Below are 16,787 nucleotides of genomic sequence, written 5' to 3' on the forward strand. Positions count from 1 at the left end.
GTTTAAGGAGCAAGGAGAACATTATGTGGAAGTATCTTTTTACAATGAGAAATATCATTTGCTCCACAGTTAAATCAAACTTGGAAATATTTTTATGTGTAACCGCTACAAATTCTTAACATGGCATGAATTCAACAGAGAAGACTCTGGAAATAGAGAGTCATTGTCATCACCAGGGTATTTGGATTATCTATGAGCCACTGAGAGAAACCTAATTTAAGCAACCTGGTCAAGCCCAATCTCTCTTAGGCTTTTAGTTTCATATAATTAGAGGTGAAACTGGCCATCTCCTCTAGTACCTTGCTATAAGGATGGTCCAGGGAATGTGGGAAAGTTGTCCCATACTGGTGCCCGAGCTGTGACCTGGCTTCTCTGTTCCTCAAGAGAGAAGTACTGAAGAAAGACCTGAGACAAACATTATACCAAAGGTCAGGGCATGCTCCCCACCCAGAAGGCTGAATCCCTCTGGGTCTCCTTCTCTGGTGGATTAAGAAGAGCCCACTATAGGTAGGGAATTGTTTGATGTGGGAGTATGAGAGGCTGTCCCTCATGCTCAAAGTGAGTCAGCTAATAGTGGAAGAGGGCAGGGGGCGGGGAGGTGCTTCTTACAGGGAAGACCTGAAACAGGTAGAACTTGGAGATGTGGCATTTCTTCATTTGTCCAAAAACAGGTACAGGCAAGGCGATGTTTTTCAGGTACTGAGAAAACAGCACGATGAAGAAGATGGTACTGAAACAAAAATAAACCCCACTCAACTCAGCGAACTGGGGACTGTTCTGAGCACGTTCCCAGGAAGTTGAGCCACCATGTTTCTTTGTGTGCTGGGCCCCTCTCTGTAGCAGAGGTAGAGCCCTGCATCTCTGAAAAGGGGAGTGTTCTCTTTTGGAGGCTGTTGGTGGCTGAAGAGGAAATGGGGAAAGAAGGCTACTGTTTCTTGGAGTCTAAGGGAAATATGTGGCTGGTAAATGGCTAGATCCTGTAATAGAGTCAGTGAAGCCAGACTCAGAGTTTTCAGTCCCTCCCAGATTATTCTGTAGTCTGATGGCCCTTACACCTCAGACCACAAGGGGCAGAGTGAATGAATAAGAGCCCAGTGTTATCTCCAGTCCTTTCAGAGCTCAGTTTAACTCTTACTGCCTCCCAGCTAGGTGTCATCTCCCCCTCCCTGAACATGCACTGCACCCCTCGACTCTCATCACTGTCTCCTGTATCACAGTCACCTGTATCCAAGTCTCATCTCTTCCCCAGACTATAAGGTGGATGAGAACTGGGGCCATATTTTTGTATGGACCATGGCCTTGTAAATATTTGCTCAATGAAAACCTAGCTGGTAAGATCAACCTTTTGTGAGTACTACAGTAATTATTCTGGCGAACTGCTCATGACTAATTCATTGTCTGTAGGTATGAATTAGATAATAATAATAATTAGCAGTTAATAAATGTTTTTTATGCTTTTAAAAGTATAATACAGGACTCCTATATTCTTGCAAGATGACCTTCCGGCGGAGAGAACTCAGATGGCACTCCCTCCCCAGAGAGTACTTACAGGGCTGCTATCCCCCAGTGGATCCCGGCGTCATTCCCTGCAGAATCAAAGAGAGGCAAAGCCACCAGGGTGATGGTCGGAGCAATGGTCAAGGGGCCAATAAAGCGCAAGAGAAAGCCAATGAGGCCGGAGAAGCCCACAAATATCTGGACGCAGGAAGCTACCATGATGGCACCCTGCAACTGAAGGAGAAGAGGGAGCTCCAGCACCTCAAGGCGCATGCAGGACTGCAGGCCTCAGCCCAGTCCAGGCTACCGAGCTCAGCCCAGCCACCATGGCCCACTCCTAAACCTGGTCCCCCTAGGTGTTGGTTCTGAGGCAGTGCAGGGACAAAGCTGAATCCCAAAGGAGGCGAGCAGAGGAGAGTTCTGATGTCACTCTGCCCACTAGTTTTCTATTACCAACATGTCTTAGACACTTTCACTTAATATGAAGGTTTTCAGCAAGTAGTCCTTGAAATTATCGATTTTAGTGATGATGATGATGATGACTTGTAACATAACATCACTCAGTGGCATATTGAACACTTTACTGTCCTATTTTCTGTTTCCCCACTTTCCATTGCAGGGATTGTACTCAACAAACATTTTTGGTAAAGGACAAAATGGTAAATCGTTTAGGCTTCGTGAGCTTTGTCACAACTTTTCCAGACAATATCTGAACAAACGAGCATGATTATGTTCCAATAAAACTTTCTTTATAGACACTCAAATTTGAATTGCATATAATTTTGACATGTTATGAAATATGGTTCTACTAGTGATTTATTTCAACCATTTAAAATGTAAAACCATTCTTAGCTTTTGTCTCATGGGCTGTAGTTTGCCCACATCTGACCTATTGGATTGATTACTTTTCTTTCCTTCTTTTACTCTACTGGTTTGGATGTTATACATTATGTTTTTATTCTTTTAGAAATTATCCTTAAATTTTTTTTTTTGTATGCTGTATGGTGGAGTCACATTTCATTCTTTTTCCATGTGAGTATCCCACAGCACCGTTTGTTGAATTTTTTTTTGTTTCTTGTTTGTCTGTTTGCTTGTTTTGGGGAAGTGCATGGGCCGGGAATCGAACCCAGGTCTCCCACATGGCAGGCAAGAATTCTACCATTGAACTACCCTGGCACCCCCCATCCTTAAAGTTTTAATGTGAGTACTTCACTTTAAAAAGTTTGCTGCTAAATAAAATTTCTAGCCTCTTCCCAAACTGACCTTAGAAGATTTTCACTTTTATCATCATTCTTCTCTTCCATGCTATTATTGTCAAAACAATCTATCAATCATCTATCATAAAACATCTTCCCACTCCCATTGGCCATCATTATTAACATTAAAATTTCCTTCCCTTAATACTTATTTGGATTAACTTGTAGTTTTAACTATATGTTCTCTTTGCTCATTGTTGCTTACCTATGACTCTTTCACTTGAAATTTCATTTCCTTTTTGTCTGAGCATACATTATAATAGTTATTTCAGTAAGTGTCTATGAGTGATAAATACTCTCAGTCTTTGCCTGAAATATCTTTATTTTGTCATTTCTTCTGCATGGTATGGAATTTTAACCTGGAGGTGGAACTCCAGAATGAGTATTTTCTCTTAGCCCTTTGAAGATATTATTCTATTGTCTCCTAAATTTAGTCAATTGTCACTGGTGAGATGGCTGTTGAATGTCCAATCACTATTCCTTTATAGGCAATTTTTCTGTTCATTCTTGTTGTGCTTTTTAAGATTTTATCTTTATATTTGATATCATACTTTTATTTTGAAGAGTCTAGTCCAGAATTTATTTTTGTTTATTCTATTTGGGACTTGTGCTTTTTCTCAATCTGTGTATTCTTATCTTTAACCTGTTTTGGAAAACTTGCAGCTATCATCTCTTCAAATATTGCCTCTTTCCCAGGTTCTCTATTGGCCTTTAGAAATCCCTATTAACACAAGCTGGACTTCTCTTTCTACCTTCACATTTCTTAGCTACTATTTCACATTTCCCAGGTCACCGAATTCTCTTTAGCTGTGTCTACATGCTGATTAACCCATTAAATTCATTTTAAAATTTCAATGACTATATAGGTTTCATTTCTCTAAGCGCTATTTGGTTCTGTATTCAAACTTCCTTATTTTTATATCATTGTCTTCTATATCATGGTTTCTACTGCTTCTTGATTCTCCTTAATTACTTAAAGATTTATTTTATATCCTCTTTTAATTTTTTCTGTAATTCCTTGTTATTTCTGCTGATTCTCTGTCATAATATATATTTCCTTAGTGTGAGCTCAATTAAAGAGTAATGCTTTTTCCTGTGGGAAACTTCTGTGTGCTGGAATATGGAATTATTCCTGAAAAACTGATTTTACATTTTCTTCTCCTGAGGACCACAGGTGTTTCATTGTCAGAACCAATTTTTACTTTAATTTCTGAACTTAATAATCTTTCTACCATGTCCACATGTGTTGCAAAGTTGGAATTTTTATTTCTTAGAAAAATCTATGTTCTGACACTTTCCCAGACTCCTGGATAGAATGAAAGGCTTCTGTGTTGATTCCCTGAACTGGTGGGTAGAGTTATTATAGACCCTGTTCTCTGAATGGGGAAGTCCTTCTAGGATCCCGTGTGGTCATCAAAATCCAAACTCCTATTATACCTGGGTATGACTCCTCAACTCCCACCATCAGAAATGCCATCATTCTGGCTATAATTTCCACCTTCCTTTATAGAACCTGGGGTCTTGCCTTGGTTTTGTGCTCAAATAGGTATTCAAAATTATATTTTATCTAGCATTTTCGTGTATTGGTAATATGAACGGGATCGCTGTTTGCTCAAACTATCATTATACTGGAAGCTGAAGTTTAAGTTGGTCTAATAAATTGAAAATTGAACTTAACATCTCCTCCCACAGTATTCCTACTTTTTCTGCTACCATCACTTTCTCAAAACAGAATCACTTATTCTCACAAGCAGTGCAGACAATCAAAGCTATAGGCTTAGGGTTTTGGGGTTTGTTCATATGAAACTTAACCCCACAAGGGATAGGTCAAGCCTACTTAAAATTAGGCCTAAGAGTCACCCCCAAGAGAACCTTTTGTTGCTCAGATGTGGCCTCTCTCCCAGCCAACACAACAAGCAAACTCACCACCCTCCCCCTGTCTACGTGGGACATGACTCCCAGGGGTGTGGACCTTCCTGGCAACGTGGGACAGAAATCCTGGAATGAGCTGAGACTCAGCATCAGGGGATTGAGAAAACCTTCTCGACCAAAAGGGGGACAAAATAAGTGTCAACGGCTGAGAAATTCCAAACAGAGTAGAGAGGTTATCCTGGAGGTTATTCTTACGCATTAAATAGATATCACCTTGTTAGTCAAGATATATGGAGAGGCTGGAGGGAACTGCCTGAAAATGTGGAGCTGTGTTCCAGTAGCCATGTTTCTTGAAGATGATTGTATAATGATATAGCTTTTGCAATGTGACTGTGTGATTGTGAAAACCTTGTGTCTGATGCTCCTTTTATCTCCTTAACAACAGATGAGTAAAACATATGGAATAAAGATGAATAATAGGGGGAAGAAATGTTAAAATAAATTTAGATTAAAATGCTGGTGATTGGTGAGGGGGAGGGGTGGGGGGTATGGTATGTATGAATTTTTTTCTGTTTTCTTTTTATTTCTTTTTCTGAGTTAATGCAAATGTTCCAAGAAATGATCATGATGATGAATATGCAACTGTGTGATGATATTGTGAATTACTAATTATATATGTAGAACGGAATGATCAAAAACTATGAATGTTTGTTTGTTTGGTGTTCTTTTGGTATTTAAAAAAAAAATTTTAAATTAATAAAAACAAAAAAACCAAAAAACCCAGAATCACTGTTTTCTTTTCCCTCTCTCCATTCTTATATCCCAGAAAAATAATAACCCTTCCCATTGGGACTAAATGCAGGTTACTTTCAATCTGTAGCTAATATTGTCATGTACAGTTGGTCTGCTGATCATCAGTGGTTTGTAGTATTGAGATGTGTGCGAATAAATATAACTCACTGAAACATCAAGAATCTAAGCCTTAGATCCCAGTAGGCTAGACCAGTGGATTAAGTCAAAGATCAATGGCTTAATTAGTAAAATGAGTTTGAAACTTGCAATAACTTGGCTGTTGTTTATAATCCAGAAAAAAATACATTGGGCAGCAGAGGGAGCTAAAATACCAGGTAAGATTTCACAGGGTTTGGTGCTCACTGTTGAACACTTGGGGATGTGGGAAAAGTGGTGGAGAGACTTCCACCTTAGGTGTGGGCAAGAGGAGCCCCTGCCCTGGGTCCCAGGCTTTAGAGTAGGGGTGGGCAAACTTTTTCTGTAAAAAGCCCTGATAGTAAATATTTCAGGCATTGCAGGCCAAACGTGGTTCCAGTAGCATAGCTGATTTTTTAAAACAACCCTTTGAAAATGTACAAAACATTCTTAGTTTGTGGACCATAAAAAAAATAGGCAAGGTTGGGAGGGGTGACACAGCCTCCGCAGCTCCAGTCGCAGTGCCCTTCCCCATTCCCCCAACCTAACACAGTGTATTTAGGTCTTTTAAAAATGTATAGATTTAAAAATAACTATCGGGACTTCCGGGTCAAGATGGCAGCTTAACAATGTGCACATTTTAGTTCGTCCTCCAGAACAACTACTAAATAACCAGAAACAGTACAGAACAGCTCCTGGAGCCACATCAGTGACCAGACACACAGTGTACCCCAGTCTGGACCAGCTGGACTGGCTGCGAGCCCCCCTAGAACCGTGAGTTCTCAAAGCTGCGGTAGCCGGCGCCCCTCCTCCACAGGCTGCTTTCCAGAGGGGAAAGGAAAGGACTTTACCAGCAGCAGGGACTGAGCACAATTAAACGCCAATTGTGGAATTAATAAACAAATTCTGACTACTAAAAATAGGCCCCCAGCTTAGGTGAACCTGATGAAAGCGGAGGTTGCTCATTTTTGCCCCGGCACCAAGGGGGCAGGGTTGATGGAAAAAGGGGGGAAAAAAAAGAAGGAAACAGGTTTTTGTGACTGTGTTTCTACAAAGGCTTGACTGCCTTTGGATCTAGCAGCAGGACTTCTCAGGCTGCAGCTGCCCCAGGCATAGGTAGAAGTGAGCTCTTTTGGAGGGCTTGTCAGGAGCCTGTGCCTTCCCCAGGGAAGGGGTGAAGCCCAACTCAGGCAGAATCCCTCCCTCAAGGAATTCAGACACCAGGGCTTGGTAATTTGAAGTCATTAAAACCAGCCTACAACCTCTCCTCTGTTTCCACCACGCCCCCAGCAGGGAGAGTCCACCACAGTTAAAGGTACCGCATCATCTTATGCTGGTGGGACCTGCAGGCAGACAAGCGCCACACTGGGCAGGATAAGAAAAACAGTGTCCAGAGACTTCACAGGAAAGTCTTTCAACCAGCTGGGTCTCACCCTCAGGGAAAATCAACGTAGGGAAAACCGACGCAGGTGACTCTTTCCTCCTGATAGGAGGCCAGTTTGGTCTGGGAAAATCCGTCTGGGGTCTATAATGTCTAAGTAGACCCTCCTAAGGGTGGGGGTGGGGGGGGGGGAAGGCACCATACAAGCAGGGCAAGAAACAAGAAGACAAGAACTGAAAAATTCTCCTCTGTTAAACAAAACTTAAGCTAGAGGTTCAGATAAAGCTGAACTGAATGTCAAAGAACAGATAGACAACAAATTCAAGAAAACCCTAGGTAAAAGAACTGAAAGCAATCTCCAGAATAAACTAATTAAGGTAATTAAATGTCTAGACACCAGCAAAAAATAATAAATCACACCAGGAAAATTGAAGATATGGCCCAGTCAAAGGAACAAACCAACAATTCAAATGGCATACAGGAGGTGAAACAATTAATTCAGAATATACGAATAGACATGGAAAACCTCATCAAAAACCAAATCAATGAATTGAGGGAGGATATAAAGAAGGCAAGGAATGAACAAAAAGAAGAAACTGAAAGTCTGAAAAAACAAATCACAGAACTTACGGGAATGAAAGGCAAGGTAGAAGAGATGAAAAAAACAATGGAAACCTACAATGGTAGATTTCGAGAGACAGAACATAGGATTAGTGAACTGGAGGATGGAACATCTGAAATCTGGCAAGAAAAAAAATATATAGGCAAAAAAATGGAAAAATACGAGCAGAGACTCAGGGAATTGAAAGACAATATGAAGCACATGAATATATGTGTTGTGGGTGTCCCAGAAGGAGAAGAGAAGGGAAAAGGAGGAGAAAAACTAATGGAGGAAATTATCACTGAAAATTTCCCAACTCTTATGAAAGACTTAAAATTACAGATCCAAGAAGTGCAGCATACCCCAAAGAGATTAGATCCAAATAGACATACTCCAAGACATTTACTAATCATAATGTCAGAGGTCAAAGAGGAAGAGAGAATCTTGAAAGCAGCAAGAGAAAAGCAATCCATCACATACAAGGGAAGCCCAATAAGACTATGCACAGATCTCTCAGCAGAAACCATGGAGGCAAGAAGACAGTGGGATGATATATTTAAATTATTAAGAGAGAAAAACTGCCAACCAAGAATTCTATATCCAGCAAAATTGTCCTTCAAAACTGAGGGAGAAATTAAAACATTTTCAGACAAAAAATCACTGAGAGAATTTGTGACTAAGAGACCAGCTCTGCAAGAAATACTGAAGAGAGCACTAGAGACAGATATGAAGACAGAAGAGAGAGGTGTGGAGAAGAGTATAGAAAGGAAGACTATGAGTAAAGGTAAAAAGAAGGAAAATTAGATATGACATATAAAATGCAGAAGGCAAAATAGTAGAAGAAAGTACTACCCATGCAGTAATAACACTGAATGTTAATGGATTAAACTCTCCAATCAAAAGACATAGTTTGGCAGAATGGATTAAAAAACAGAACCCATCTATATGCTGTCTCTAGTCAAAGGACATGAGGGCAAGGACACAAATGGACAGTTACACACCAATGTTTATAACAGCATTATTTACAATTACCAAGAGATGGAAGCAGCCAAAATGTCCATTAACACACAGTTGGCTAAACAAACTGTGGCATTTACATTAAGATGGAATATTATGCAGCTGTAAGACAGAATAAAGTTATGAAGTATGTAGCAACATGAATGGACCTTAAGGACATTATGCTGAGTGTGATTAGCCAGAAACAAAAGGAAAAATACTGTATGGTCTCACTGATATGAACTGACATTAGTGAATAAACTTGGAATATTTCGTTGGTAACAGAGACCATCAGGAGATAGAAATAAGGTAAGATATTGGGTAATTGGAACTGAAGGGATACAGATTGTGCAACAGGACTGAATATAAAAACTCAGAAATGGACAGCACAATATTACCTAACTGTAATACAATTATGCTAAAACACTGAATGAAGCTGCATATGAGAGTGATGGAGGAGGGCTGGGGCATAAATTAAATCACAAAGAAAGATGATAAAGATTGAGATGGTATAATCTAGGAATGCCTATAGTGTATAATGATAGTGACTAAATGTACAAATTTAAAAAATATTTTTGCATGAGGAAGAACAAAAGAATGTCATTACTGCAGTGTGCTGAAAATAGATGGTAACTAATATTTTAAAATTTCAACTTATGTGTGAGACTAAAGCAAAAAATGTTTATTTGGTACAAATTTATACTTTGACTCATGCATCTCCTAATATAACTTATGTAGATAGTTGGTTGAACACCTTAAGTACATGGAACTTTGTATAGGACATGAGATTTTGTTGGTTTGTCCAAGTGATGCCCTGATGAATCCCAGAGTGATCTGATCAGTGAGTGGAAAAGTATTTGCAAAGTCCCCTTCGGGGAATGGTGAGAACGAACCCAGGTCCTCTGGCATGGCAGGCGAGCATTTTTACCTGTTGAGCCACCATGGCCCGCCCCCAAGTTGAATTCTTGATATTATCACAAGCAGTGTGGACAACCAAAGCTATAGGCTGAGCCCCCAGTCTTGGGGTTTGTTCATATGAAACTTAACCCCACAAAGGATAGGTCAAGCCTACTTAAAATTAGGCCTAAGAGTCACCCGCAAGAGAACCTCTTTTGTTGCTCAGATGTGGCCTCTCTCTCAAGCCAACACAGCAAGCAAACTCACCACCGTCCCCCTGTCTATGTGGGACGTGACTCCCAGGGTTGTGGATCTTCCTGGCAGTGTGGGACAGAAATCCCAGAATGAGCTGAGATTCAGCATCAAGGGATTGAGAAAAACTCTAGAATGAGCTGAGACCCAGCATCAAGGGATTGAGAAAACCTTCTAGACCAAAAGGGGGAAGCGTGAAATGAGACAAAGTGTCAATGGCTGAGAAATTCCAAACGGAGTTGAGAAGTTATCCTGGAGGTTATTCTTATGCATTAAGTAGAAACACCTTGTTAACCAAGATGTAATGGAGAGGCTGGAGGGAACTGCCTGAAAATGTAGAGCTGTGTTCCAGTAGCCATGTTTCTTGGGGATGATTGTATAATGATATAGCTTTCACAATGTGACTGTGTGATTGTGAAAACCTTGTGTCTGATGCTCCTTTTATCTACCTTGTCAACAAATGAGTAGAACATATGGAATAAAAATTAAAAATAGGGGGGACAAATGTTAAAATAAGTTTAGTTTGAAATGCTAGTGATCAATGAAAGGGAGGGGTAAGGGGTATGGTATGTACAATTTTTTTTTCTGTTTTTGTTTTATTTTTCTGTTGTCTTTTTATTTCTTTTTCTGAATTGATGCAAATGTTCTGAAAAATGATCATGATGATAAATATGTAACTATGTGATGATATTGTGAATTGCTGAGTATATGTGTTGGGAATGTTTGTGTTTCTTTCTTATAATTTTTTTAAATAAAAAATTAAAAAAAAAACAGACCAGGGGCTGGATTTGGTCCACAAGCTACAGTTTCCTGATCCTTGCTTTAGAAGGCTCCATATATCACAAACACCAAAATAAATAGTAAATTTATTAAAGAGAACCTAGGTGACTCTGTCACTATGATCCAATGCTTGGCACTGGCACAACATGACCCATGACCCTTAACATCCATTGTCACTATTAACACTGTTCAGATCCCAGGGAAATTCTTTCCTTTCTATCTTACCCAATGCCCCTGGAAACACAAGGTAACGCTTCTGCATGCAGAGAAGGCTTGTGAGTTCTGCCATTGCGAATGTTGGAGGCGGACACTGCAGCAGAGCACAGGAAAGATATGCAATGCAGAGCACTTAGGTAGGAGAAAAGACAAATTAACTTGTCACATTCTTCCTCTTAGACAGTAAAAGGTCCTTGCCTCGGGGAAAGAGGGCTAAGTGCAAGGGAAATCTTACCCCTGACATTTAACAGAGCAGATAAGGAAACCCTACTTCTTGCTTCTTGCTTAATTTTAATTTGGATTTACCAAAGCTCTCTGGAGGACAGGAAAAGAAGAAAAACAGAAGTGTGCTGTGATTCACTCTATTGATGATATTATATGAGTAGACATCACTAAAGAAGTACATTCTGATTTAGAAAAGGTAGTACAACACATGGCATTCTGAGATTGGCCACTCAACCCAGCAAAACTCCAGGGCCCATCAGCTTGACAATTCTTAGATGTATCTTAGGCTGGAGTGACATGGAATAGTCCCACAACTTGGGATACACCCAGAAAATCTGAAAGCATGGCTGTGAACAGACATGTGCACACCAGTGTGCACAGTGGCATTATTCACAACTGCCAAAAGGTGGAAACAATCCAAGTGTCCAACAACTGGTGAATGGATAAACAAACTGTGCTATATACACACAAGGGGATATTATGCAGCAGTAAGAAGGAATGAAGATCCAAAGCACGTGACAACATGGAAGAACCTTGAGGACATTATGTTAAGTGAAATAAGTCGGACACAAAAGGACAAATATTTTATGATCTTCTTGATATTAACTAATTATAATATGTAAACACATACACAGAAAATATAGACTATAGGTTATCAGGATATAGAATGAGGCTAAAGAATGGGGAGTGATTGCTTAATATGTACAGACGTTTAACTAGGGTGAACTTAAATGTTTGAAAATGGATAGAGTTGATGGTAGCACATTATTGTGAGAATAATTAACATTACTGAATGGTGTGTGAATGTGGTGGAAAGAGGAGCTTTAGAGCCATGTATGTCACCAGAAAGAAAACTGGAGGTTAAAACATGGGAATGTATAACACAGTGAATCTTATGGTGGACAATGTCTGTGATTGTCCTTTCATGTCTGACTTATTTCACTTATTAAATACAAACATTCAAAAGTTTTTTCATGAACAATGCACAACACTATTTCAAGGAGTTAATAATAGAGGGATACGTGGGAAAAATAGCACTTATTGCAAACTACGGACCAGAGTTAATAGTAATATATATATATTTTAACATGGGCAGGCACCAGGAATTGAAATTGGGTCTCCGGCATTGCAGGCAAGAACTCTGCCACTGAGCCACCACTGCACTGCCCAATAGTAATATTTTCATATTCTTTCATCAACAATAAGAAATGTATTGCACCAATACTATGATCAATAATGGGAATAAAGGGCATGGGAGGATTTGGGGTTTCTTTTTTCTTTTTATTTCTTTTCTGGAATAATGAATATGTTCTAAAAATGATCATGGGGATGTAGGCACCACTATGCGATGATACTATGAGCCAGTGATTGTATATTTTGGATGGTTTCTATGGTGCATGACTATATCCCAATAAAATTGTTTTTTAAAAAAGCTACAGCTCAGACTGTCCTACTGGATCCTTATCAGCACACACCTCCTGAGATTCTGGGCGTATCAGTGATGGAGTCTGTGCTGAATGGGGTTCAACTCTGGCAGAAGCCAGAAGGAGTGCTTCAGCAGTGCCACAGGGCTTTTGGTGCGGACCTGGCCTGAGACAGCTACTCACCACCATTCCCATGAAAGGCAATCAGTAACTGGTCTGCTACAGGGCACTACTTGGTATTACACATCTCCTGAATGACACCAAATAACTCTGAGATCAAAGACCCCAATCATATCTTGAGTGATTTCAGAAAGACATTTAAATAAGGAGGGGACAGACTAACAAAGTTTGCTAGTTAAAGGGAAGTGGTTGTATTCAGGTAGAGGTCCTGAAAAGAAAAGGTAACCATCAGGAAGATTTTATAGCACCAATAGGCAAGTGGAAAGTGCTCCCCACCCCTGGGAAGGACACTACCCCACGGGGAGTAGTAACAGGTGCAACCAGAGACTTGGGCCAACTGTACGAGTCTTTGATTTCAAAAGCACTAGTTGGTGCCTTCCTGAAGGTGCCACCCAATTCACCTAAAAAGATCGGGACTAGACGAGTCTAACAATTTACCTATCAATAAAAGGCACCTGTTGTAAGAAGTAAGGCATGTCTATCAGGACAACGGGCCGAGTTATGTGTGATGCAACTGACTGGGCACAGCTGAATTATCCCCTATGTAATTATAGACTCCTGTGCTGAAGCTAATGGACTAATAGATCACAGAGGGCTCTACTGAAATTACACCTTTTGGTGGACAGAGCTTTATAGTCAATACTAATTGTTTATATTGATGCCCTTTAGTCTTAAAAAGAGGAGGGGAGTATGGTTTTGAATGTAGTCGTTAAGGTCCATGAGATGACACCTTGGGCTAGAAGACAAGCACACACATGTGCTTACAAACAACTCCATCTGTAGTTGCTTGTGTTGTCCAGGATCGAACAGATTCCCAACAGCAGTGGGCATGTGAGGGGAGGAACCAACCTTAAGGGTATATGGTTCAACACAGAGCTGGCAAGTTGGCTATACTAGGCATCAAACAGACCATGGGGGGGAGTGTTTAAGATTTGTTTCTTTAAGTGGTGACTGGAAGGAGGCACGAGGGGAGCATCTGGGATGTTGGTAACGTTCTTTTTCTCGTTCCAGATGCTAGTTGCAAGGGCAGTTCAACTTGTGGAAATCTATTGTGTTCTTTTCTGTATATTTGCTAAACTTTAAAAAGTTTATTTAAAAAGATACAGGGGAGAAAAAAAATAAAACTAGGGCAATATTCTCAAACATTTAGTAGTATTGTTATGCATTCAAATGTTTTGTCAATTCTATTCTTTCTCACTGGTCAAATATGGGTAGGAGTAGTAACCTTGTTATCATGTTTCCTGTCTTCAATCTTCCTTTGTATGTCACAGAACCTCATATAACCAAAGAGTTCATAAGGATGGTGAACATGGATCAGGGTGAGTTGCAGGACAGACCCCAGCTGGGCTAAGTCTTGTTAACATGGCTCCTCAGGGTATCTAGGGAACATCATAGCACCGAGTTCAAGAACATCCTTGGTCCAGTTTCAGTGGACCAGTTTTGGAGAGGGAGGAGCACTGCTGATGTTGATAAAGGAGAGCTGTATTCAATGCTGAGCAGCCTATATTCTGAGGATGGGGTCCCTGGCACAGCTCCTGGCCAGCCACAGGTAGTGCTGCTCCTGCCTTAGTTGATTAAGGTTAAGCTGGGAGGAAGACGGTTGTGTGACCTTCACTCTCCCATATAGTTCCATCTACAACTGTGCACCGCCCATGCACCACCCACCACCCAGCCTGTCCAGGTGAGGATATTGGGATCTGGAAGATATCAAGTCAACTGTCTCTGAGGGTGTGGCTCATCTCTCTGCCAGGAATCCTGAGTGTATTGATTTCCTTCTGTACCAATTAGATAAGCAAATTCTGGAGTATTGCCAAATCTCAGAACCTGCTTCAAGGCCCTCAGTTCCTTTCCCCGGATGATACAAATTGGATTCAGCCAGGGTCAGGTTTTGTGGTAGATAAGCACAGGGGCACAACTATCCAAAGTGGGCAGACTAGGCAGGCAGTACCCACTGCAAAAGAATGGTGCTGAGCCAGGCCTCATCCTACATGTTGGTTTTCCATTAATCTGAGCCTGTTATTAGATGTTTCACAATATTGTGCTAACATATCTATGAAAAACTCCGAGTAGAGTGTCTGGAAAATTCTAAGTGCTCAGTAACTTGTTCTGCTGCTGCTACTGTCACCATCATCATCATCATCATCATCATCATCACCTTGACGTATGTCTCTGTCTTCCCTGATAGACTTGGGTTTCTCTAATGGCAAGCCTTGACTTATTCGTCATTATATTCCGAGCACATCTCACAATGTTGGACACTTGCAAGGTGTTCAACAAAGGCTATTTGATGAATTGATATAAAACAGAAATACTGCACCCCTGCTCTCCCTATCTCCCTGGACTGGCTGGAGAAATGCTTGAGCTCTTACTCCTTGAAATATATGAGAATGTTTCCAAATGAATCTATTTTCACTCCCCATCCTCTCCACTCCAACAGCCCAAGTCATGCTCTTGCTCATCACCCTATTTTATTTTATTTTTTTACACATCACTCTCTGAAATTTTCTTTTTCTGGTTACTTATTGGAGTGTTTCTGTCTTTCCCTACCAACCACCCCACTATGGGTATACACTAGAATGTTAGCTCCATGAGGGCATAATCCTTGTCGTTCTTATCTACAGCAGTGTCTTAAAACCCAGCATGGAATACAGCATGTTCTTGAACAGAGACATAAATTCAGAAGCCCATCTTGAGTACCTCTTTGCTCCTCCCACCCAACTTCCTCACCCCTTACCTCTCGAATCCTCTTCTGCCATTCCTCAGTGAATTCAGGAGAGCTGGTATTCACCTGGGTGGCATTGAGTGTCCACTCAGGGCACTTCCAGGTGGGAAGGGAGAGCATGGCCAGAGAGGGTGCCAAAAAAGAAAATGTCCCTCCCTGGAGAATGGGCAGCCTGCAAGAAGAGACAGGGTGTGGTTACCCATGAGATCCTCTGGCACTGGACTGGCACTGGCCCCCATTGGACTGCTCAACCCCAAGTCCTAGCTCAGTTTAGGGGCAACACATGGCCCCTGCTCTCCTTGGTGTGCACAGAGCTCCTGCCACACCCTGAGTCAAACCCATAGTTTGAACAGGTAGAAAAGGTGGGCAGGGGAAAAGATAACCAGACGCAACCACAGTCCTGCAGATCCAAACATAGGAGGAGAGATCCAGGTGCTGGGAAACAACCTGGAGACAACACAGAGCTCAGAGAACATATTTAGTGGGTGTCATTCTCTACCATAGCCCCAGAGAGTCCTAGTCAGGCCCCAGGATCAAAGCAGAGCTCACAGGTACACAGTTCCCCATCTCCTATTCCTCAACAAACTAAATCCACCACCGTGAAGAGAGGCACAGCCCAAAATCTGGGTTGCCAGGTTTCTTTTGTGTCTTCAAAAATAAACAGCAGGGCGGGCCACGGTGGCTCAGCAGGCAGAGTTCCTGCATGCCATGCCAGAGACCCGGGTTCGATTCCCGGTGCCTGCCCATACCAAAACAACAACAACAACAACAACAAAAACTAGCAATCCATGCCTCTCTCCTCAGCCTCCTTCTTCTCTCACGGAAGGCATAGGTTTGAGTTTGGTTAGCAGGTATGCCCACTGCCCATACTTTATCATTCCTGGCCAGCTTCTTACTCCAGCCTCTGTGCAAACTTCTAGCAGTGGCTACCCTTCCCTTCAAGGTAAACTCAACCTGATAAATCAACTAGAGGGTCATAAGCTATCAAGGCTTATCTAGTCTGCCTACTCTGCTGGCGGGTGTGTGGGACACTGGAATTTTGATTGCATTTGTCACTATGGACTATGCATATAAGTCCTTAATTCTAAGTTATATTAGGAAATGCACTAGTCAAAATATAAATTTTGTCAGGTACTTTTAACATTAGAAGGGCAGTTTTGAACTCAGGATTCCATAAAGACAGCACAAAGAATTATTTTTGAGAATGACTAAGGAACTTTTTCTTTTTCTTTTTTTAATATTTTTATTAATGAAACATAACAACATACAAACACGAACATTCTTAATATATGAATATTCCATTCTTGGTATATAATCAATGACTCACAATATCATCATATAGTTGTATATTCATCACCATGATCATTTCTTAGAACATTTGCATCAATCCAGAAAAAGAAATAAAAAGAAAAAATTCATACATAACATACCCCTTACCTCTCCCTCTCATTGACTGCTAGTATTCCCATCTGCCCAATATATTTTAACCTTTGTTCTCCCTATTTTTTCCTATACCCCTTACCACTCCCTTTCATTGATCACTAGTGTTTCACTCTACTCA

General features: G+C 40.9%; 1 protein-coding gene across 4 annotated transcripts in view; it reads right to left on the bottom strand.

The window, feature by feature from the left end:
* LOC143667097 (solute carrier family 23 member 2-like) overlaps positions 1-16,787 on the bottom strand; it is a 52,826-nt gene that overhangs the window by 13,049 nt on the left and 22,990 nt on the right. For all 4 annotated transcript variants that reach the window (XM_077141010.1, XM_077140939.1, XM_077141098.1 and 1 more), the window contains exons 4-6: positions 15,239-15,398; positions 1,550-1,731; positions 610-730 (exon numbers count right to left, since the gene is read on the bottom strand). In XM_077141010.1, the coding sequence (XP_076997125.1) occupies positions 610-730; positions 1,550-1,731; positions 15,239-15,398 (463 nt within the window). The remainder of the gene's footprint in view (positions 1-609; positions 731-1,549; positions 1,732-15,238; positions 15,399-16,787) is intronic.

Source organism: Tamandua tetradactyla, chromosome 1, assembly GCF_023851605.1.
Source record: "Tamandua tetradactyla isolate mTamTet1 chromosome 1, mTamTet1.pri, whole genome shotgun sequence".
Taxonomy (NCBI): domain Eukaryota; kingdom Metazoa; phylum Chordata; class Mammalia; order Pilosa; family Myrmecophagidae; genus Tamandua; species Tamandua tetradactyla.